The sequence below is a fragment of the Macaca fascicularis genome, chromosome 11 (assembly GCF_037993035.2).
Source record: "Macaca fascicularis isolate 582-1 chromosome 11, T2T-MFA8v1.1".
In the NCBI taxonomy this organism is placed as follows: Eukaryota; Metazoa; Chordata; class Mammalia; order Primates; family Cercopithecidae; genus Macaca; species Macaca fascicularis.
This window is the reverse complement of record NC_088385.1, coordinates 71,594,565-71,619,216: the sequence shown is the minus strand read 5'-3', so window position 1 is coordinate 71,619,216 and position 24,652 is coordinate 71,594,565. Positions and strand designations below refer to the sequence as shown.

Genomic DNA, 24,652 nt, shown 5'->3' with positions numbered 1-24,652 from the left:
TTCAATGTTTAGACTCATTTGTACAGTGGAATCAGAGAAGACAAATATTTTCAGTTACAAGAGCATTGAATCCTACCTCCACTTTCTTTGTTTGCAGTTCGCTGAAGAGTATCCAGGTGCTGAGATAATTCCGGCAGCTTCATTCTTAAAAGGTCTCTGAAGACAGCCATATCCACAGACAATGCCCGGAGATTATTGACAAAATAGCTTTCGGGAAGTACCTTATCAATAAGGTAAATCATAATCTAAAGAAAAAAAGATAAAGCTTAAGACTGCTTTGTAAAAACTGGGATCCCAACATGTCCTAAAGAGAAAATAAGTATTCAAATAGATAAAACGCTGTTAGCCAAAGCACACTATCCTTAAATGCATCAGTACGAAATGTTCCAGATTTACAAGGCTCTCCTACAGCCTGGCTAGGGAGCATGTGGCATAATCATCTAAGCAACTCAGACCTCAAGTCTGCTGCTGTCTGAAATTTCTAGATGGGCTGTTAGACCTGAGTTCGGCCCATAAGTAGCTGTGATTATGCAACCCTTAGCATCATTCTGAGAAATGACAAAGCCCAAGCTTGTGCAGCAGCCAGCAGAGCCTCAGCATTGGCTCCTTGGTATCAGCACAGTTTTACAACCTCAACATGAAAACTAAGAGCAGGCCTATCATAAAACACCCCCACAGAAGCAGCTCTCAAGACTTACTCATCATCGACCTGGGCTATTAGAGCAACTCATGTTGGTTTTTTGTCCACTTCCTGGGAAAATGCAACTATGCTTTGTTTGAACAAATAGTACTTTTCAAAATCTGTATTTCTTTCATAAGGTTGTTATAGAAGTTCTTCAAATTGCTATTTTCATTTTGATTTTTCTACTTGTATTACCTTTCCTAAAATGTCAAGAACCTCTAGAATGACCCAGCCAAACACACATGAGGTCTGTAAGTCAATCCCTGGTTCTTTCCCACCAAACTCTTACCAACAAAAATAGCGGGAACCATGTATTTCCATTCAATGTTTAGGCTCATTTGTACAGTGGAATTGGAGAAGTCAGATATTTTCAGAGTTATAATAGCATTGAATCACTACCTCCACTTTCTTTGTTTGCAGTTCTCTGAAGAGTATCCAGGTGCTAATTCAGGCGGCTTCATTCTTAAAAGGTCTGGCATGCTGTACCTGACCCACTCCCTAAAAGACCAGCTCCTTCCCCAAAGCACCAGAAAAACAAAATTAAGAACAAAATCATAACTGGCTCTATATACATAACGGGCTCTATGTTGGTAGAACAGTAGCTATCTCACATTTTGACATTCAGGATACTGTAAAACTATTTCCACCCACCGCCCCCCGCCCCAAAAAAAATCTCCCTGCCCTGCCAAGGGCCCATTTTTCCCTCCTCCTCAGCTTATAATTTCTACTTTTCAGGGTCATAGTTTTGAACGAGTCAGTAGGGCAGGGGCATGCTCTCGAGGAGGACCTTCTCCTTTGTTATAAGGTGGCCAGACCCACTGGGCCTTAGCCTTCTTATGTTAGGATAAAATTTACCAGGTAAATGTAACATCATCTTGGAAATAGGAGCTCAGCAACAAGAAAAGGAGTAAATTCTGTCTTTGTGGGGAGAGGAGGTTCTGGGAGGCAGCAGCTGATGAGGAGAGCAAGTTTCAGCATGGCGGAGTACCCTTGCAGGAACCTAGCACTCTATGGATCAGAATTAGAGGAATTTACAGGATCATGAATGCAGACGTAAAGGTCATACACTGACAACTATTGTATTTTTCATCTAAGGATAAGATACGTAGTGCCAAGAAAGATATTTGGTTTTTATTGAGAAATTATGATTCCTCAAAATTACGTGAAAACAAGCAAAAAAAAAATCTTCAATTATCATACTAATTCCTGTGACAGTGAAATTCTCTATCTGAAGGCATCTCAATGTCTGATGTGAAGACATAGAGCCAGCTCACTCAAAGCACCCACCACTGTATTTCCAAGGTCAACTCTTAGATCCAAAAAAAAAAAAGCCAGGCACAGTGGCTCACGCCTGCAACCCCAGCACTTTGGGAGGCTGAGGCAGGAGGATCACCTGAGGTCAGGAGTTTGAGACCAGTCTGGCCAACATGGTGAAACCCCATTTCTACTAAAAACACAAAAATTCGCTTGGTGTGGTGGCGTGTACCTGTAATCCCAACTACTCGGGAGGCTGAGGCAGGAGAATTGCTTGAACCTGGAAGGCGGAGGTTGCAGTGAGCCAAGATCATGCCACTGCACTCCAGCCTGGGTGACAGAGCAAGACTCTGTCTCCAAAACAAAAAAAAAAGATTTGGCTAAATAATGGGAGAGCTCTGAATTTTTAACAAAAATAAAAGATTTGCTAAGTAAAAACTTAAGTGCTAATAGCAGGAAAAAATGGTTCACCTATTTCTAATAAACTATATATTTCCCTAGTAATTATGACTTGTAGAGTCTATGCTGGAAAAACAGACATACAATATTTTCCTCGACATCAGAAGTGTTTCTTCATGAAGCCAACCTTCCTCTGCGTATTAAATGTCTAAACACAAGATCTATACACTCTTAAAGGATGATCACATCATCTCATTGCATGGAGCTCTTTTTCGTGGGGGCTGAAATATTCAGTTTCTCATCTTTAATCCATATTTGTAAGTGAGTTTTTAATTTCTAGTTTCTCAAGTATTACTGAGCCCTTTCATAATTTGATTGGGATGTACACTTCCTTCCTTGGACGTCTCCATCCCACCCCTAACTTGATTCACTTATTCCAATTGCTCTAAAGAAAATTCCCATTTTATAGTCATACCAATTACATCTGGAAAAAAACTGATGAAAGCTGACAGACTGAGTAAACAAAATTCCTTCTTAATAAAAAACATCTTAAAGTCATGTATTTGTCACTGCCTTCCTCCCTCTCCTACCCGTGCCTTTGTGATGAACAAGTAACTTCAAAGCTGCTTCCTTAAATACATCAATGGAAAAAGTGAGAGGTTGAACACAGATTTAGATCATGTCAAGCTGGATTTATAACTTGTCCACCATGATATGTATAAAACCAAGAGGAACATTTGTTTATTTTTCCACATCACATTAATCAGTGATTGACAGCATCAATAAGGTATTAACCATAGTCAAACACAAGTTGTTGGGAGTAGGGTTATGGCAGGGGTGGTTCTTGAACACGAAGACTAAGTATCTATCTCATACATCACAAAGCATTGCAGTCAAGAGCAGTTTAAAGGTTCAAATATGAATTAGTAACCCCACATTGCCTTAAGCAAATAGGCATTAGCCTCCACATTTAAAATGTTTCGTTTCTCATAAGCACTCTATTTCTGGTGACTCACTGACTCACATGCAAACCAATGAGCTTAAATCACTAGTGCCCCATCTCAACACATTTTTAAAATTTAACTAATAAAGGTCCTAGGCATCAAAGATTAAAAGATATTAATGTAAGTCAATTCCATAATGCTTCTCCATGCAAACACTTTCCATAGACACTCACTCTCAATCCAACTCCTCCATATCTTGCTCCAAATATGAAAGAGTAAAGCAGCCCAATAAAGCCATCCAATCAGAATGAAGCATAACTGGTGTGGGAGGCAGTTCTAACACAATACAGTCACACCCTTGTATGAGCCCTTCCCCTTGACTATGAGCTGAACCTGGTGACTGATTTCTAAAGAACAGAACACGGAAATATAGTGGGATGTCACTTCTGATGTTTGGCTACAAATCTGGAACTTAAATTCTTTTGCCTTGCTCACTATCTTTTACTCTCTTGCTCATTTTGGGGGTGCCAGCCACTGGGTTGGGAGATGGAGAGGCCCACATGGCAAGGAACTATAAAAGGCCTCCAGTCAACAGCCAGCAAGGAACTGGAGCCTCAGTCCAACAGCCTGAGGAATTAAATCTTGCCAACAACTACATAAACAAACTTGAAAGCCAATGCCCACCCCCAAATGAGCCTTTAGATGAGACCACAACGCCAACCAACAGTTTAACAGCCACAGCAATGTGTCCTTGAGGCAGTTAGGCTATGCCTAGATTTCTGACGCAAAGAAGCTGTAAGATAATACATGTTTGCTGTTTTAAGCAGCTAATTTGTTGAATAGCAATGAATAACCAATACAATTAATATTTAACTTGCTTTAAAATATGTTGTCTTATAAATGATACTAAACACATAACAATTTGCCTCACAGTTGGCAGCTACATAAGTCTGTCACTTGACATGACTCCAACCTGGAGGAAATGCTATCATAGGTCATTACAAAGGAGTGACAAACACCTTGGAAAAGGATGAGACATCAAGGAAGAGAGATTATAGTTCCAATTTCTCACTCTCAGAAGAATGTCCATTGCCTTTGTTAGAGCCTGCTACTCACTTTCAGGGCGTCCCCTTCATTGCCTTCCATCACTTCCAGAATTAGTGCAGCCAGGATGTTAAAGCCTTGGCAGTACCCAACAGTTTTGTTCCATCGGGCATAGGCCAGTAGCACCCGCTTCAACACAACCCTGTCCTGCTCAGCCTCCTGGCCACAGTAAGAACTACACCCTGTGCGGTGAAGGTCCTAAAATGGAAGGGAAACAACATTTTCAAAAACACAACTCCTAATATTATTTCAAAATAAACCTTATTTTTTGACTCAATAAACAGAATCAAATTATCAACATAAATTTTATTTTTCAAAAATGTGTATGTTGTTATACATATGAGCCAAAATGCATTTTTAGCTTTCTTTTTCATAATATTTTGTAATATGCTGTTTAAGAGAGATTTGCAAGGGGAATTTCAGTCAGGCAAATTTTCAACTTAAAATGTTTCCAGGATTACCACAAAAAGTAGCTCAGAATTAATAATAATTACATTATAATTTCATATAAATTGATAATTTGTTTTAATAATATTTCTCAGATAAAACAATAGCCATCACAATACACATATGAGGGTAACATTCTTCCTTTCTACAAATAAAGTATAATATTTAGCTATCAAAACTCTAAATAACATAAAGGAGTGAAATCAAAATAGCAAAAAATGTGATTATAGAGAGAAAAATCATTCTATTCAAATTATTTTATGAATTTATATAAGAAAGACAGAAATACTTGATATGCTTTAATGAAGGCAATATCTATAATTTAATTACTAAGCAGGGACTATAATTTTCAAGAGTTGAAGTCATTAACTGACATAAGATTCACTTCAATGAGAAAACAAAAGATCCTCTTAATAAGATGATTGTTACAAAAAGTGCATTGCCTTAATTCACCAGTTAGACAAAAAGGAAACATTTCAAATATGAGATACTTCATCTCTGTGAAACATATTCTAAAATTCCAAATATATAGCTTAAATGTGAATAATGCAAAGGCTTTTTAGTACACAATGTAAAATTGCATAACTTTTTTAGCATTTGTCTGAAACAGACGAAGTTAGAATAGAAAGTAGCTGATTTTAGTTAGTACTTCCTCCTTTAAAAAAATCTCCAAATATGCCAAAACATTAGCCATCTTGAGGTGGCCAAAATTTGGATGAAACAACTTTCCTTTTAAAACCCCAGCTTAGTATCACACTGTAATGTACTCATATAAAATCAAAAACCATGTTCTAGAGCCTTATGTAAGAGGATAATACTGGGATCAAACAGAATCAGTATCCTTGGCTTTTAGCACCAGGCTCTGTTCAACTGTAATAATCCAGGTAAGCAAGCCACTGCCTACACAGCTGGCTTGAACCCACAAGTATTTGGTTGGAAGTAGACCCCACCTCTGAACCTGTCTTTAGAAATGGGCAGTTAAGAAACTATGAAAGACCCTAATAAGAACCAAATGATTCTCATATGAAATATACTTAACTAACTTTTTCAATCAGTGACTTTTATATAAAAATCCAGTCGGCATTATTGAGCCATGATAAAGGGTCCTTCCTATAGTGTGAGGAAGATTAATAAGTTGAATATGAGTGAAAGTTCATTCGCAAACATTTTCTTCTTACTGGTAACATTTAAATTTATGCAGACAACACATTGTCAAGGTTCCCCATGGAAAAGCCAATGAAATGAGAAGGCAGAAAATATACAGATATTCAAACCAGAAGGTAGAGATCATTCGATCCTCTGTCCAAAAAGCAACTGGTTCTTAGAGTCTTTCTTCTGTATTAGGATGACAGGCCAAGTTCAGGGGCATTACCTTGACTATCTGAATTCCCATGGAGTCATCATCAGGATTACTCCTTTCATTGAAAGTGAAGCGCATGGTTTTGTCCCAGTCAATGGCTATACTGTGCAAATAATGATCTGCCAAGGTCAACCAAACCTAAAATATTACATAGACAAAGGAGAATGCCAAAGTAGAATATATAATTTCAACTTTATTAGAAAGTAGTTATTGCATTCAACAAGAAAATGGGAAGTGTCCCCTAGACCAGCTTTTGCTCATAAGTAGAAATCTACAAGAGCTTCATGGAAATTTTTGCTTTACTGATTTGTACCATTTAGAGCCTTTCATTTACTCTTTCAATAAATATTTGTTGAGTTCCTACTATGTGTCAAGCAGCAATCCAGGCATTAGGGATACTGTTAGGAAGACAAACCAAGAAGATTTTCAAATTTTATTTCTGTTCATTGAATAACCTGTATAATCTCATAAGCTTATTTTACTTGACTCTCAATTGCTCTCCATACTTGGGCAAGAGCCATCTGGTCACTCATGGTGAATGGGGCTTTTTTTCACCATGGAGTGGCTTCTGCCTTTAAACCATCCCTCTCACGCACATACACAAAACTGACAGATGGGCTCCCATAATGAATAAGTTTTTAAAAAGAGCCACTGGATATTTTTACTCCTTTGATTATTTTATCCAGAAAATCTGTTTCTGAAAGTTGTATTTCATAATGTCATTTTTATGAATATTTTGAGGAACCCTCCATTTTCAAATTCTAGAAATACAAAGATTAGGCTTATAAATCAATATCCTAAGCATGTATTTCAAGTTTTGGTATCTAAACATGATTTAGCAGGAATAAACATTGATTCATATATCTGGCCAGACTTCTCTCCTAACCTCAGAAGCATATATCCAAATGCTCACTTGATACCTTCAAATTAGATATCTAATAGGCATCTCAACCTTAATAGATCCAAAACCAATCACTTACTCCACCATCCACCCTACAGACATACATACGCCTGCTCCTCCCATCTGAGTAAACAGTAATTCTACCTCCCAATCACTCAGGCCAAAATCTTGAAGTCATCTTTGACATCCCTTTTATACCTTATATTCAGTCCAACAGGAATTCATGTGAGCTCAGTCTTCGAAATATATCTAGGATCTCCATCTCCACTACCACAACCCTGATGTATCTGTTGCCTGAGCTACCGCAAGTCTCCTACTGGTCTCCCTATTTCAGCCCTTGTCTCTCATATTCTCAAGTCAGTACCCAGAGTAGCCCATTCATCATGTCACTCCCCTGCTCAAAACTTCCCAGTGCTTCCTAGCTCACACGGAGCAAAAGCCCAAGACCTGTGGTAGCCTCCCAGATTCTCCATGATCTGCCACCCCCTCAACCCACCACATTACCTCTATGACTCCCTCTCCTATTTCTTCCCCCTTTGTTCACTGTGCCCCAGCCCCGCCCCACCCCGCCCCATCCCATCTTTGCTTGAATACAACCCAGATGCGAGATGCTCCCACCTAAGGGCTAGGGTGCTTGCGTTGGCTGTTCCCTCTGCCTGGAGTATCTCCTCCCAGGTAGTTGCATGGCTGGCTTCTCACCTCCTTCAGGGGCCTATTCAAATGTCACCTTGCGATTTAAAATTCCACCTCCTTACCCCTTTTCTCCTAAACGCTCTTTATTTCTCTCTACATTTTTATCCATGGCACTTATTACCATCTGACATACTTTATATTTTATTCATTGTAAGCTCCATGAGGACAAAAAACTTTGGTCTGTTTTTTTCCACTGCTCTATCCCTAGTACCTAGAACATTACTTGGCACAGAATAATCAATAATTATTTACTGCATGAATGAATAATCAAGACAGGTTTTCAAGTAACTAAACCTAGAATATATTTTTGACATTCCAGAGGCTTTAAAGAAGGGCAGAGATGTCTGTATTCTAGCCCTATGAGTCCCCCTTACCTTTCTCCTCCATTCCTTTGGTATTCCTGTGGATAGCCTGGCAACTGCCTTGAGAGCATCGTACCACTAGGAACAAAGAAGAAATCCCAGGAGGTGATCACAGTGACCTAGATAAGCACTTTTCAATCTTTTTCCCATCTTGACATTCACAGAATGCATTGAAATTTGCACAGCACAATGGGGTAAACAGTCAAAGCTTCTTTCAGACAGAATTGATCAGTCCATGGCTATTACTGTGCCACATCCCATCCCTTGGGCACCCTTAACACATCTGTGACCCCTTTGCAGTACACACAAAATGGCTGGGAAGCTCTGGTTAATAAGCCAAAATATATGTTATGGGGTTCAGAATAATAGACATTATGGTACAGGTGTGAAATTTATTCACTCTAAATTTTTTTCACACATGTACCATTAATAGAAAGTGCAAAATTTGTCATTGCAAATATAAACCCAGGTCACTTGTAGCTCAAAGGCTACTTTACCCGAAATATTTTTGAAGTGACTAGTCTTCATATTCATATCAAAGAACACATTATTTCCACTTTGAGAATATATCTCAATGTGCCTGCCCTGTTGGTACCCCCAAAAGAAGAGTCTTTTCAAAACCAAAGTTACCTGCTGAAAACCATTTTGACCTAAAGATGGCTCAAGAGTGAATTTCAACTTGGTATCAACTCCTGAAAGAGAAATACATAATAGATGTTATTTTTGGAGACTATAACAAGTTATATCAAAAATACAAGTAAAAGCTTGATTCTGCTGAATCATCACAAATTTTTTTAAAGTATGTATCTTTACTAAATTTTAGTCAATTTTGCTAAAAGGTAAGCATATTGATTCTTAAAATAGGAAAATACCTACAGCAATAGAATGTGCCTTACTACACATGATGGTGGTTTACATAGATGCCTGGAGTACCACAAAAACAAAAACAAAAAAATGTTACCGCAAGCTTGGAGTCACACAGTCCTCCATTCGACTTGGTTCCTAGACTGAAACAATTTATCTAACCTATCTCAGTCTCAATTCCTTTTCTTCTTTTTAAGAGACAGAGTCTCAATATATCACCCAGGCTGAAGTATAGTGGCTATTCACAGGCACAGTCATAGCACAATGCAGCCTTGGACTCCTAGGCTCAAGCAATCCTCCCATCTCAGCCTCCCAAATAGCTGGGATTATAGGCACGTGCCACCCCGCACAGCTTATTTTTGTATTTTTTGTAGAAGAGGGGTTCGTCATGTTGGTCAGGGTGGTCTGAAACTCCTGACCTCAAGCGATCCACCTGCCTCAGCCTCCTAAAGTGCTAGGATTACAGGCATGAGCCACTGCATCCAGCCCCACTTTTTAAAGGAATTATTGCTCAAAAGTTCAAGGACCAAGAAATGCCAAATATTATCAATAACGTTAAATTTTACAAATTGCAAAAATCAAATGATGGCATTTTTGTTTCTAAGACTGTTGATAGCAGATTAGGTGTACTGAAAACTTCTCCACAACTTCCACTTCTTAGAGGTTGGTATGAATAGGAACAATCTTTGGAATTTATGAAATAATAGTAAGTAAGCAAGCAGACTGGTCTTTTAAAAAATATGTATATGTGAAGTCAAGAAGCTGGAAAGAGATGTAGCTGATTTTTGCAAGCCCATGACAGTATGTAGGTATTCTTCTTGGAACCCTGGAAGAGCACTGTAAATGCATGAGTCGGGTCCTAGGTTTCCAAAGTAAGCTGTGACAGAGAATCCCAGGCATCCAATCTATGCCTTGATATTTCTTTTTAAAGCTTCAGGGCCATAACCATACTCTGCCTGGACAGGTAAGTTTTTTTTTCTCCGAAGGAATATTAAGTACCCCATGGATCCGCCTCTCTCTGAGGTGGTTTAAACGAAGTCCTGCCCAAACGTAGAACGGTGATACAATGGCCACAGGAGTGTTTCCAGCCCAGCGCACACTTTAAGGCACGTTGAAACAAGACCTAGAAGTGAGGTTGCTGTCCAGACGCGAGGTGCTGAATGCAGGAGCCTATATTAATGACGTTTGCTTGATAACAAAGACCAGGAAATTTGGTCCCGCGCTGACATTCTTGCCGCACTACAAGGATTCCCTGTATGTCTGACCAATGTGCTCTTCTAACTTTTCCGGGGCACCTGCTGGGCATCAGGCCGATTGCCTTCCCATAGTGAAACCCAGTAGGGGTTAGTTGGCCAAAACCACAACTATCCTCTCATGATCAAAAATGAGCAAGAGGATTTAACTGAAATTGATTCGCCGCCTGCATGCAAAAGCTTAAACCAGGTCACTTTCACCCCCCTTTTCTTCTAACAGAATACGGGCAGAGAAAAGGTTTATGTTTCATCTGATAATCACGGCTATTCCGGATTCAGAAACACAAAACGTTTACTTTTAACGTGGGAAGGAGATTAAAAAAAAAAAAAAAAAAAAAGAGGTAAAGGAAGATGGTGAAGAAAGACTACAGCCTCTGCAACTAGACACTTCCTAGGGGAGAAAAACAAAGAAACCACGAGGTTGGGAAAGGCAGAGCCGCATCCCACCCTTTGGGACTCGGCGCCTCGATTCTCCTGCGGCACTACAGCAGGTCCCCAAGGCGCTGGGGGGTGGGGACCAGAGACCGCTAACCCGCCTGGAGCCCAGCTGGTGCCACTCCAGGGAACAGGTGAGCGCCAAGCACCAGTGAGAGTACAGCCAACTCCCTCTGCGGCCACTCCTTGCCAGAAACCTCCGTGCCCAGGAGCCCGCGCTAGGGCTGGGATCTTAAAATCCCGGGGAGGGATGCCTGGCGATAGAGCAGACGCGGAGTTATGCAGCCTGGAGAAGCAGGGATGGGTAAACACAGGCTGTCGGCAGGAAGGGCCTTGCCTAGCACGGCCAGGCTCGTTCCCGGACCTCACCTATGAAAAGGATCTCCTGCTGCTCCCCACCCACACTCACAAATTACAGGCTCCAGTTCAAGCTGACCCCGGCACTCACGCTGAAGGGACGCTTGGGAAAATAACACCCAATTTTGCCTTTGCAGTCACTGCCTTCCCCTTCCGACCTCCAGTGTCAAACCTGTGCCTCTCTCCGCCCCCACCTCTCTCAAGGTCTGGCTTCCTGCGAGCCTGGAACACAATAGGTGGTGCGGCCTCTGATGGCCCGGGCAGCCACCCGCACTTCCCCGCCACACGGAGAAGGCCGAGCGCATAGGCCGCAGGGTGGGGGTCCGCGGGCAGTGGGTGGAAAAAGAAGGTTCTCCGTGCCTGGGGAGGCCGCTGCCCCGCCCAGGCCCCCATCTGCCCTCTGCCCTTCCAGACCGATTGCGCCCTGCAGGTGCCAACGCAGTGCCCAGCACCGGGTGGCAAGCGGACTCTCCCCGGTGCTCCCCGGCCTAGACGGAGTCAGGCTAAGACAGAAGCGCGGGCAGCCCCAGCGCTACTTTCCAGTGCCCCATCTGCAGCCCTGGGTCCTCACCCGGCTCCAGGGTGCAGAGCAGCCGGGGCGCGGTTCGGGAAATGCAGCTGCGCTTCTTGAGCACATTGCTCAGTATGGTGCCCACGCCGCCGCCCTGCCGCTTCAGGCATCTCCCCCCGCGCCTCAGAGACCCGGTCAGCTTGTCCTGCCGCATCCGGGAGCGCCCCAGGCTCTGGCGCGGCCACCGTCCGTCTCGGTCCCCGCTGCCTCACCGGCTGAGCGGCTGCGCTCGCGGAGCTGGGTGAGTGTCCGCGGCTGACCGGCCCTTGGGAGCAGGGAGCGCACAGCCGATGCTGGAGGGTCACGGGGACTTGCGGGGCACCGCGGGAGCCGCCGAGCACAGGGAAGCCGCCGGCATCTGCAGTGCGGAGCCTGCAAGGCTGAGGCAGGAGATCGCTCAAGGCGGGGAGGGCGGGAGCCAGTGAGCGAAAGAGCGAGCACGCGGGAGACGGAGGCGGCGCGCCCGCCCCCAATCCCGGCACCGCCGTGCGCAGGCGGGGCGGCCCCAGCTCCCCCGCGCCCAGGAGCGCCAGAAACAGGGGGCCGGTGGGCGAGCAACTGCATTCGGGGACCAAAAGCAGAAACAGAGATGTCCGCGCTTCTCCCAAGATCTGGGAGGGAACAGAGAGAGCACCAAGGAGCGTCAGTCTCAGGGGCAGAACACCTGCGAAGGCAAGTGTCCTCTCCCTCCTCCGAGCAGCCTCAGAAGGGACGGTGACCCAACCACAGGCAGCGAGGCACATGCTTCAGCTCGAAATGCGTTGAATTATTTCCTGTCAGATTAGAGGCACGGAGAAAATGAAGAAAAAACATGATTGTTTCTTTTAGAAAAATGGGCTTCCAGAAAAAAGTGTTCCCATTTCAAGCAGTATTAAAAAGTAATAGTTCCTCATCTCTCCAGCCAGACTTCAGTAGTTCTGAACTACTGCCCATCATTATGGTTTAAAAAAAAAAAAAAAAAGTCATTCTCAAATAGTAATATTCACCAATGGAATATTTACCATTAAAATGGATGAAAGAAAGGGTGTGGGGGGAAGATATAAAAGTATTTGTGTTTGCTAATATTTATAAAAAGAAACATTAGATGGATAAACCAAAAAACAAATTAGAAACTTGTATGGGAGAAGGAACATCGTGGAGGAGACAAGAACGGAAAACTGAGTCCTCTCTTGATGTGCCTTCTGCAGTTTTGGCTCTGGAATAACATAATATTAACAAATTAAATTTTTTTTTAAAAACCCAGGATGATGGAGCAGCATGCCTATAGTCCCAGCTACTTGGCAGGCTGAGGTGGGAAAATTGCTTAGGCCCAAGAGTTTAAGGCCAGCTTGGGCAACACAGTGAGACCCCCATGTCTTAAAAAAACATAAAAATAAAAATAAATTTTGAAAATACATAAAATAGTCCAGTTACAGTGGCTCACACCTGTAATCCTAGCACTTTGGCAGATCAAGGCAGGAGGATGGCTTGAAACCAGGAGTTCAAAGCTGCAGTGAGCTATGATTGCACCCCTGCATTCTAGCCTGAGCAACAGACCTAGTCCCTGACTATAAATGAATAAAGTATTTTTAAATTGTAAAAGAAAACTCTAATAATTGAAAATTAATGGAAACAAATCAATCTAATGGACTATCCCACTGATAGCATAAGAACACAGAAAAAAATAATTCTCTCTCTTAAGTTGACATAGAATACACTACTATGACTGTACATCAACAGTGGTACATATTCCCAGAGCAAATAAAACTGCAAAGAAATTTTACATTTCATTCAGTAGTATTCTTAATAATATTCATATTTCTTAAATTCTTAAATCAACTACAGGATAAAGCAAATAAATAATTATGCTAATATCAAATGGAGCCAAGATGTTTTCAGTGTAACAGAAAATATAAGTGTACAACCAAAGTAATTAAGTTTTCTTTAAAATATTACAATAATATATTTACATGGGAAACACTAGTATGAACTCATTTTTTTTTTTCTTTTCAAAAATATATATATACAGCCATTGACTAGGTTTAGAAGTAAGGACAACTCAGCAGCAATGAACACTCCCAGCACCCAGGTTATGGTCTCTAAAAACCATTTCCCACTCAAAGGAACTAAGGCTCCTTTGAGGAGTGACTGATTCCACGTTTGGGTCAGAAAAAGTACAAGATGACCCTGAAACATTTTGATGACCTCAAAAAGACAGGAAATGTTTCACAATTAATGGGGTCAAGTCAAAAGGACACAAGACTCACATAAATAGGCTCCTTCCTATTGGCCGAAAATGAAACCATTTGAACTTGAAAAACAGTGGCTGAGCCTGGACAACATGGTGAAACTCCATCTCTACAAAAAAAAAAAAAGCTACAAAAATTAGCTGGGCATGATGGCACACACCTGTAGTCCCAGCTACTCAGGGGGCTGAGGTGGGAGGATCACCTGAGGCCAGGGAAGTCAAGGCTGCAATGAGCCATTATCACACCACTGCACTCCAGCCTGGGTAACAGTGAGACCCTGCCTCAGAAATAAAAACAAAAACAAAAAACAATTGCTGGGTCAGGTCAGGTCTGTAATCCCAGTGATTTGGGAGGCCAAGGTGGGACAATCACTTGAAGCCAGTAGTTCAAGACAAGTCCGGGCAAAATAGCAAGACCCTGTTTCTGCAAAAATAAAATAATTTAGCCAGGTGTGGTAGTGTGTGCCTGTAGTCCTAGCTACTCGAGAGGCTGAGGCAGGAGGATCGCTTGAACCCAGGAATTCAAGGTTACAGTTAGCTATGATGGGCCACTGCACTCCAGCCTGGGTGAAAGAGCAAGACCCTGTATCAAAAGAAAAAAAAAATGCTGCTATTGATTGTAAACAATATTGAATATCTTTAAATGCCTTCATAAAGATAGCCTAAACAAGCCAGAAAAAGAAGGCATTCTTATGACTCTTCTCAGAATTTGAGGACAATGTGAGAAATGGTGCAACCCTAAGAATGAGCTGTGTAAGAATCTGTTAAAAATGAGATGAGCCATCTGCAAAAGTAAAGCAGGCTAATAAAGGACATGCAAGCTATTCAGTTGTAGCTGCCTGGCAGAGGTAAAGATGCTTTCAAAAGGGCAGTACTCTTTGAAAAGGCATCACTTTAGAAAATGAAGTCATTGTTTAACTTGGTCATAACTAATTGCTTGGCTTAGATTTCCCAACCTTTTGCTGCGAGCTCCAGTACAGAAATTTATTCTCCATCAACCATCAACTTTTTACAGTTTTGGTACATGTTTGTATCCTTCAGCTTTCTATTAATTTTAATAAGACACTCATTGGTTGTTGCAGCCTATCTCAGCTGTACTGAGAACCATAGCAAGAGGTCTGATGCTTCCCTTTGACCAGTTTTTTAGAGGGTACAATATATCCTGGGGCTGAAGATGGTGATGAATACCCAAAGGCAAAGAGAAGGAACTGGCAGGAGAGGGAAAATCCAGGAGGACAAGTTGGTAACTGCATGCACAGTTGCGTCTTCCAGAGCTCTCACATGCTCAAACCTTAGAGGGTTTTGTGTTCTATTTTAACAAGAGAGGCTATTCATGCTCAGTTTCCATCACTAGGCAAGCCAAGAGGACAAGCAATCAGCTCTGCTCTACAACACTGTCTCTGGAGTGGAGAGGAGGACATTCTGCCCCTAGGGCTGTGACACATGCCACTCAGACCATCCAACTCCCTTTGGCTGTGACATCATGCTCACCAAGCAAACTTTGGATTGTCATTTGATTTCCCATATAGACTCTGCTGCAGTCCAGAGAATATACTGACCAGTTAATAGCAGTCAATACCCCTGAGTTCACTCAGCAGTCAGTAACCTGAAGATACCAAATTTCCAGACTGCCAAAGCTGACATCTAGACTCTAGGCTGTCAACGCACCCAAGTGTCATGACTGATAAAAAGACCTCTCTTTAGATTCTTCTTTAGTTATAATATTTTTCTTACTAGTAGTGACAGAAGCTTGTTTGCTTGCAAAAGGAACATTCAATTTCACCTCTTTTAGATCTATTACGAGGAAAATCTAACTCTGTTTTTAAAATAAAATTTAAGAGTTTCTGCTATGATGGCAATAAGTAGCAAAGGAATTAGACAATATTATTTTGTTTACATTGAAGAGGAAAGTCAGGACTGCCAACTTTTATAGCAAACAGGTAATTAAATGAGCACTAAAACACAATACTCTAAAAGCAGCCATGGCCCAAGCCTAGTATTATGTTGATTGTGTGACTCACAGTTTCTTATTTCATGTCCGGAATAGTTTTCCAAACGTGAAAGATGTCATCTAAAGTCAACTTACAGAGAACTCAAGCCAGCATGGACTTTGCCAGAGAACCTCAGGAGCCAGGCCAATTTACCATCATTCTTTACTAATCAAGCAATTTTTACCAATCAAACTAATAGTGAATTCACATTTGGGCAAATTATACACTGTCACAGTCTAGAATGGTTATGACTTATGCTGAATTTAGGGGAAGGAAGGCTCAATGAACACTTCACACTGGATGAGATAATGTTATTTGGATTGCTAAAGAAAATGAAAGCTTTGAGGAAATGCCTCCCAAATGTCTCAGAGCTAATAACCTGAGGACATCCCCCACAGATGTGAGCGCCCAGGCTGAAACAAAAAAGTATGAACCATTCGCCATACCCTGCATCTTCAGGCCTACGTGCTGGGAATGAGGTTTCCTTGAGAGCGAATTTTTCCTTTAATGGGAGAAGGGGGAAGAAGTCAGTAAGAAAAGAAGGCCCAACACAAGGAATTAAAAACTACATCCCGAGGGGCTTCCAGAATGGGAAGTGGGTCTGAGACTTGTGATTTCCTAATGCTGCTATTTTTTGTTTAACAGTAAAGTCTAAAAGTAAAAAGGGCCTACGTGCTTATCTTCAGGAACTGACAATTACCAAGAGAAAAGGCCCTGGAAGCCTGCTGTGAGGAGAGAGAGACCACAGGGAGCCAGCCTGCTCTGGGGAAGTGGGCCTGGAACTCATCTGTACAGCTGTGGAGTTCCCTGGCAGGTGCTGATGAGCACACAAGCTGAGCATCAGAGGAGATCTCATCAGACCACCAGATCTAGTGGTGTCTCCCATTGGGCAGGAGATGGGGACACTTTGCACCTGTGATAATAAAAAGAGTGGGGGTCTGGTGGCATAAAAGCCACTCTTCCTCCTCTCTCCTCATCACACAATTTTTTTAACATGTGTGAACGGCTCCTGAATAGTGAAAGTGGCGTCTCCTAAACAGACAAGATCTGTGGCCACTTCCATAAGAAGTTAACACTTTCCTCAGACCTACTAAAAGTAGAGACTTAACAAGTAGTTCCTTCAAGGCCGAGTGCAGTGGCTCACACCTATAATCTCAGCACTTCAGGAGGCTGACCAGCCTGGCCAACATGGTGAAACATCGTCTCTACTAAAAATTCAAAAATTAGCTGGGTGTGGCAGCACACGCCTGTAATCTCAGCTACTTGGGAGGCTGAGGCAGGAGACTCGCTTGAACCTGGGAGGCAGAGCTTGCAGTGAGCGGAGATCATGCCATTGCACTGCAGCCTGGGTGACAGAGTGAGACTCCATCTCAAAAAAAAAAAAAAAAAAAAATGTAGTTCCTTCAACTCATTATCCAAGACAGAGTCCACACACTATGAGCATTGTAACAGTTTCTCCCTCATGACAGATGCAGGGGCAGGGCAGCAGGAGGAAACTGAGGGGGAAGAAAAAAACTGTAAAATTATTTGACAGATCACATTACCTACATGGGACATTTTCTATTTATATGATTTTCTTATCTTAGTCATAAAAATAATTTCTCTATTTAAATACAGGCATCCTTTAAGACAATCAGGTATAGCTTTTGTATTCTGTTAATTTTAGAGAAAGAATTCTGTGAAGCATGGAACAGAGAGGATTTAAAAATTCCAACACCAAATCACACTCAGAATGTCATATGGAAATGTACTTACAACTCTGCTGCCAGATCCATGTAACCTCAGATGCATAATTAACCAAAGATTTTAGAAATCATCATATTCTTCTTCTTGTCCTGGTATTTCCTGTTAAGTATTTTCTTGCTTCAAAATGACTGAAACTGACTCACTACTAATTGAGCTAGATTGACATTGACCATATAAAGACATCCTTATATTTCTTTTATTCATTTATTCATGAAAAAATCATTAATCAGATGCAGTGGGAAAGGCACTGTACTAAGAACTATGAGAGACACAATTATGAAAACAGTACATACTCTACCCTCAAAGAGTTTACAGTTGGCAGAGCGCGGTGGCTCATGCCTGTAATCCCAGCACTTTGGGAGGCCGAGGCAGGCAGATCACGAGGTCAGGAGATCAAGATCATCCTGGCCAACATGGTGAAACCCCGTCTCTACTAAAAATACAAATATTAGCCTGGGGTGGTCGCACATGCCTGTAATCCCAGCTACTTGGGAGTCTGAAGCAGGAGAATTGCTTGAACCAGGGAGGCAGAGGTTGCACTGAGCCAGGATTGCGCCACTACATTCCAGCCTGGTAACAGCGCGAGACTCTGTCTCAGAAAAAAAAAAAAAAAAAAGAGTGACAAGGACACAAGGCCTATGTGAAAGGTCCTTTAAAATACTATGTGAATAACTGGAGAGATAGCATTCTTGCTACATCTTAAGTATTAAATATATGGCAATGTTTTCCCAGAGCTCCATTTCATTGAGCTATTAAATTTCACCTGAAAACAGGCCAAGGACAAAGTTCATGTATGCTCTTCTTACAGTTATGGTATTCAGCTCTTTAGTTCCACATCAGGAATACAACTGGAAGATTCACACTCATCACTGCAGAAGATGAAATAACTGTTTAACCTGGTCATGATGAACCATTTATCTGGGATTCCCCAACCTTACACCAAGCCATTCTAAGATTCTGTTTGTTTGTTTGTCTGTTTGTTTTTTGACAGAGTCTCGCTCTGTTCCCCAGGCTGGAGTACAGTGGTGGGATCTTGGCTCACTGCAACCTCCACCTCCTGGGTTCAAGTGATTCTCGTGCCTCACCCTCTTGAGTAGCTAGGATTACAGGTGCACACCACCATGCCTGGCTAATTTTTGTATTTTTAGTAGAGATGGGTTTTCACTATGTTAGCCAGTCTGGTCTCTAACTCTTGACCTCAAATGATGCGCCCACCTCGGCCTCCCAAAGTGCTGGGATTACAGGCATGAGCCATGTGCCAGGCCCTAAGATTCTTTTGACCCCGTTGAGGAGAGGTGTGAAAGGAGAAGTTTCTCATATCTATTGAGGTAGATTTGTTTGACTTAGAAATGTATCTCTAGACAGGAGAAGGGTGATGCCCTTGAATGTAATATGCTTAATTTTGGCGATGAGAAGAGAGAAGTACCAGGAACAGGAGAGAGATTAGAATTAACAATAATGTTGGTTTGACAGGTCTGGAAGCCTTCGCTCTCCAGGCTGAGTTCAGAAGAAACAATGTAGAATGTGTGGGCCAATGAGGAGACGTGTGAAGGGACACAGGTGAGACCCTCCAGGAGGCAATGCGGCAGACAAAGGTTAGAATTCTCATGCCAGTACTTGCTCCCTCTATGTCCTTGAGCAAGTTATTTAATGTCTGAGTTTCAGTTTCCTCATCTTTAGAATGAATGATATTTGAGTTAACGGTGAGAATTAAATGACATAATGAAAGTCATGGCACAAAGCAGGAGCTCAATACTGTCCTTTGATTAGTGTTTGTTGTTGCTGTACTAGAGGCCAAAATGGTGCTGTGAGCAGTCATCCCAGAAGTCTGCCCAGCACAGGACCCAGACCTGACCCACAGGGTGAGTCTGACTGGCCAGGATACCCCACTGAGGTCCTCGCCTCATACTCCTCTGGTGCCCTCACTCACTTGGTAGAAATTGTGAAATTAGTTTTGTGTTTGCTCCAAAGGGCTAAGTTAGAACTGCTAAGTGGGAGCTATGGTGAGGCAGATGTCAGCAAAATTTCAGAATGCTGTGTTGGGCATGGTGGCTCACACCTATAGTCCCAGCTACTCGGGGGGCTGAGGCAGGAGGATTACTTGAGAGCCTATGATTTCAAGGTTGCAGTGTGCCCTGATCACACTACTGTACTCCAGCCTTGGTGACAGATCAACACCCTGAGAAAAGAAAGAAAGAAGGAAGGAAGGAAGGAAGGAAGGAAGGAAGGAAGGAAGGAAGGAAGGAAGGAAGGAAGGGAGGGAGGGAGGGAGGGAGGGAGGGAGGGAGGGAGGGAGGGAGGGAGGGAGGGAGGGAGGGAGGGAGGGAGGGAAGGAGGGAGGGAGGGAAAAAGAAAAGAAAAGAGGACAGGAGAGGAGAGAATAGGAGAGAAGAGAAAGAGAAAAGAAAGGAAAAAAAGAATGCTGTGACTGTAATATAACATCCAGCCTCAGGAGATCATAAATGTCCTCTCCTTTGGAGTTCTCAGGCAAAGGCTGCAAGCCCAGCAGTTGGGGATGCTGTGAAAGGACATTTAAAATGAGGTGAGGCCGGACTAGCAATACAAGTAGAGCAGCTTCCAACCCTAGTATTCTCTGAGACCAATTTAACTGATATTCAGACAGTCTTATTACTCTATTAGAATTCCTCAATCCAGTATAAATGTTGGCCAATGGCAATGCTTGGACAATACAGTTTGAGTTGCTGTGTTTTCAGATAAACTGAAATTTAAAGAAAGAAATCCTTTTGCTGTCAGTCCTCATTAAGAATATTTCTACAAGGTATTACACGCTCTTGACTTAAAAAGAGTATTCTGGGCCCAGATGCTGGGGCTCATGCCTGTAATCCCAGCACTTTGGGAGGCCAAGGCAGGTAGATCACCTGAAGTCAGGAGTTCGAGACCAGCCTGGCCAACATGGTGAACCCCCATCTCTACTAAAAATACAAAAATTAGCCAGGCGTGGTGGTACATGCCTATAATCCCTGCTACTTGGGAGGCTGAGGCACAGGAATCACTTGAACCAGGAGACGGAGGTTGCAGCAAGCCAAGATAGCACTGCTGCACTCCAGCCTGAGCACCAGAGCAAGACTTTATCTCAAAAAAAAAAAAAGACTATTCTGAACAAATCAAATTTTCATGTATTTATTACTAATCTTAACCTCAGCAACATGACAAAACGCTGTCTCTACAAAATCTACCAAAAAAATTGGCCAGGCGTGGTGGTACATGGCTACAGTACCAGCTACTTGGGAGGATCACCTGAGCCCAGGAGGTCGAGGCTGCAGTGAGCCGTGATCACGTCACCATACTGCAGCCTTGGTGACAGAGTAAGACTCTGTCTCAAAAAAGAAAAAAAAAAGAATCTTACATTATCTTTACATCGTTACTCTCATTGTTTAAGAGTCCAGGACAAGTATTAGAAGAAGTTCATGTAATAGCCGGGCGCAGTGACTCAAGCCTGTAATCCCAGCACTTTGGGAGGCCGAGACGGGCGGATCACGAGGTCAGGAGTTCAAGACCATCCTGGCTAACACGGTGAAACCCCGTCTCTACTAAAAAATACAAAAAGCTAGCCAGGTGAGGTGGCGGGATCCTGTAGTCCCAGCTACTCGGGCGGCTGAGGCAGCAGAATGTCGTAAACCCGGGAGGCGGAGCTTGCAGTGAGCTGAGATCCGGCCACCGCACTTCAGCCCGGGAGACAGGCGAGACTCCGTCTCAAAAGAAAAAAAAAAAAAGTTCATGTAGTAAAGCTGAACCCAAGTCATCATCTGAAATATGAAAGTTTAAAAAATATATTTATGCATGATTGTATATATGCATATAATACTAAATGCTTTATGAGTTTTTTCATGAATTTATTTCCTCATGGTTTCTCTACGGATACATTTGTCATATTCCAATGCAATGAGGTGCTGCTACAGTAGTCTTACTTTGCGATAAATTTAACGTTTAATTTTAAAAATGAAAGCAGAGTCTCAGGATTCTTCACAGAACCTCCCTTTGAAAACGTCTTTTTTAATAGCTAAACTTCATAATTCCTGCTTTCACATATACTTTTCTGTTATTGCTTTTTCTAGAAACACCATAAAGTAGCTGGGAATTTTATTTCTTCAAATGAAACTTATGTTCAAGGCAGTTCAGAGAAACAGAAAGAAAAAAATGTGAGCCAACAAGTCATACTAAGCAGGTTAACTCCCACGAGTAAAACTAAGATCTGTGTAAAAAGAATTGGCATCGTATTTCAAAAGTCAATACTAAAAAATTTACTCAAAAGAAACATTTAACAGAATTATCTAATGTTTTCCCTTACTGTGTTCTAAAGATAAAGGTTAACAGAACATTCGGCTGTGGTTGAATTATAGAGGAGTGAACGTAAAGGGATTTCAAATCACATCAGCATCTACATGAAAAGGAACGTACATGTCTCCTGAATTACACAGGTGACAGATATTCGGGGATAAGAGGAATTTAACGGTATGTCAGTCACTATAGGCCTCAGCATTTCAAAAGGCAGCATATCTGGTAATTTACATTCACTTTAATCTTCACCATCATAAATATATAAGAATCCACCAGTAATAGTGGGCCCTGGTAATGGTCAAATTTATGTCTTGTTTTTGAAAGTCAATCTCAAGTTTTGGTAGTAGAGAAAAACTCCTAAGGAAGCAGACAGCTCTTAATAAATACACTTTCTATGTTCTCCTTCTCTTTTAGAAACAGCATAAGCATGGCCTATTATACTCACGTACTTAATATAGCAGCGCCAGCACTGTTAATTACCACCATCTTTAGTCCATGCTTACAACAGAGTGTCACTTGGCAGTGCATCAGTATGGCCCAGTGCCAGCATCAATCAGATATGCAAGCTCCTCAGGAGGCCACATTCTATCTTTTTAAAAAATTACCTCCAGTTTCACTACATTTTAAACCTTCCTGATACTTGAAAACTAAGTACCCACAGTGTGTTTTTTAAAAATTCAAAGTAGTTTTTTAGCACATGACCTGACACAAACTAGGCTCTCAGTAAATTTTTTTTTAAATTTTATCTATGGCACATGAAGAACATCAGATTGGGATCCTGCTGATTTGACATTTAGAAATGGTACCTTCCTGGCCAGGCTTGGTGGCTCATACCTGTAATCTCAGTACTTTGGGAGGCTGAGGCAGGTAGATCTCTTGAGACCAGGAGTTTAAGACCAGCCTAGCCAACATGGCACAACCCCATCTCTACTAGAAATACTAAAGTTAGCCAGGCGTGGTAGCGCTCGCCTGTAATCCCAGGCACTCAGGTGGCTGAGGCACAACTATCACTTGAACCCAGGAGGTGGAAGTTGCAGTGGGCCAAGATCACACCACCTCACTCCAGCCTGGGTGACAGAGCCAGACCCTATCTCAAAAAAAAAAAAAAAAAAAGAGTACCTTCTTTAACACCTGTATTCCAGATGGTACACTTCTCCACACTCCCACACCTGATTCATCCACGCCCTTGTATTATTCATAGGCAGTCTCTTTCCTCTCAATACATCATAAACTCCTGTGAACACAGGAACTAAGTCTTACTCATTGTTGTATCTCTCTCCTCCCCTGCCTGCAGCTAGCATGGGGCTCTGTACACATTTGACAGTCAGCATGAACTTTAAAAAGACAGAAAACCATGAGCTCATCATGTCAAGAAGGAAGCCATACCAACCCACTCATTAGAAAAGGACTTTTTATCCAACTACAAGAGAAATTAGTAGATGTATTTACAAATGGTTATTTTGACTAAGATTTACATCACGTAATAAAACATTCAAACACTATTCTTAGTCTCCCTGACAAGTTTCCAAAATGTGTGATGCTCAAATGTCACATGTTTGCTCTACTCATCAGGTGAAAATGCTCTTGAAATTCTAGATATAATGGCAGTCAGCATAGAATAGTAGCTAAAATGTACAGCTGCCTGGATTTGAAACCTGGCTCCCACAGTCAGTGGCTATGTAAACCTGGGTAAGTTCATTGTCTCAGTTTGCTCACCCAGAAAATGGGACAGCAAAAGTACCTAACTCATAGGGATTTTCTGTTGTTGTTGTTGTTGTTGTTGTTGTTGTTGTTTTTGAGACGGACTCTTGCTCTGTCACTCAGGCTGGAGTGCAGTGGCGCGATCTCGGCTCACTGCAACCTCTACCTCCCAGGTTCAAGCAATTCTCCTGCCTCAGCCTCCCAAGTAGCTGGGACTACAGACATGCACCACCACTCCCGGCTAGTTTTTGTATTTTTAGTAGAGACCGGGTTTCACCATGTTGGCCAGGCTAGTCTCAAATTCCTGGGCTCAAGTGATCTGCCCACTTCGGCCTCCCAAAGTGCTGGGATTACAGACCTGAACCACCATGTCCAACCCTACAATATTTTTAAGGACATTTAAACCTACCTTACAACATTTGTCATAGATTACCAACAATGCCACCAGGTCACCCAAGCTTCTTTGCTCTTTAATTTTGTTACCACCCAATATGACCTAGAAATTTAATGCAAGATCACTCCAGGAAGCCCATAAAAAGAATGTTTGTTTAAATTGACAAATTGCTCCCATATTTCATCATCTTGATTTTTTTTAACATGTTACTTGAGAAGAATGAGCTACAATGCAGACAAGCCAACCCTTTCCTGTTCTTCATAAATTAATAAAGCCCCAGCATTAATTACTCAGTAGCCACTGGCTTTGCAAGATCACTGCAAACCAAAAAGAAAAATCCATCTCTAATAGCAGAGTTTAAGTAAGCAATTTTCTTCTCAATTGCCCTATTCCTCCAACATCATAGCTTTTTAAATAATGCATGCAATTTTCTAAAATTTGGTTCAACCATTTTTTTTAAAAGTTTACCAAGTGCAGTCCATCATTTATGAAAAAGGTCTGGTCTTGAATACATTCTCATTATTTGCAATATAAATAGGTTTTACAAAGTATTCTACATTCCTACATATATTAACACCAATTCTTCCAGTTGTGGCTTACAAATATATCGTAGAAGGAGAAATAGCTTGTCCAAAAACAATTGTTTTTATAAGTTTGTTGATTTACCA

General features: G+C 42.0%; 1 protein-coding gene across 2 annotated transcripts in view; it reads right to left on the bottom strand.

The window, feature by feature from the left end:
• The window catches only part of TBC1D30 (TBC1 domain family member 30), a 120,328-nt gene that overhangs the window by 42,684 nt on the left and 52,992 nt on the right, over nucleotides 1-24,652 (bottom strand). The window contains exons 1-6 of one of the 2 annotated variants that reach the window (XM_005571447.5): nucleotides 11,627-12,049; nucleotides 8,777-8,838; nucleotides 8,159-8,224; nucleotides 6,203-6,328; nucleotides 4,396-4,581; nucleotides 77-245 (exon numbers count right to left, since the gene is read on the bottom strand). In XM_005571447.5, coding sequence (XP_005571504.1) covers nucleotides 77-245; nucleotides 4,396-4,581; nucleotides 6,203-6,328; nucleotides 8,159-8,224; nucleotides 8,777-8,838; nucleotides 11,627-11,780 — 763 coding nt within the window. In that variant the 5' untranslated portion in view covers nucleotides 11,781-12,049. Of the gene's footprint in view, nucleotides 1-76; nucleotides 246-4,395; nucleotides 4,582-6,202; nucleotides 6,329-8,158; nucleotides 8,225-8,776; nucleotides 8,839-11,626; nucleotides 12,050-24,652 lie in introns of those variants that run through there. The other variant, XM_045365564.2, reaches the window with a different exon arrangement.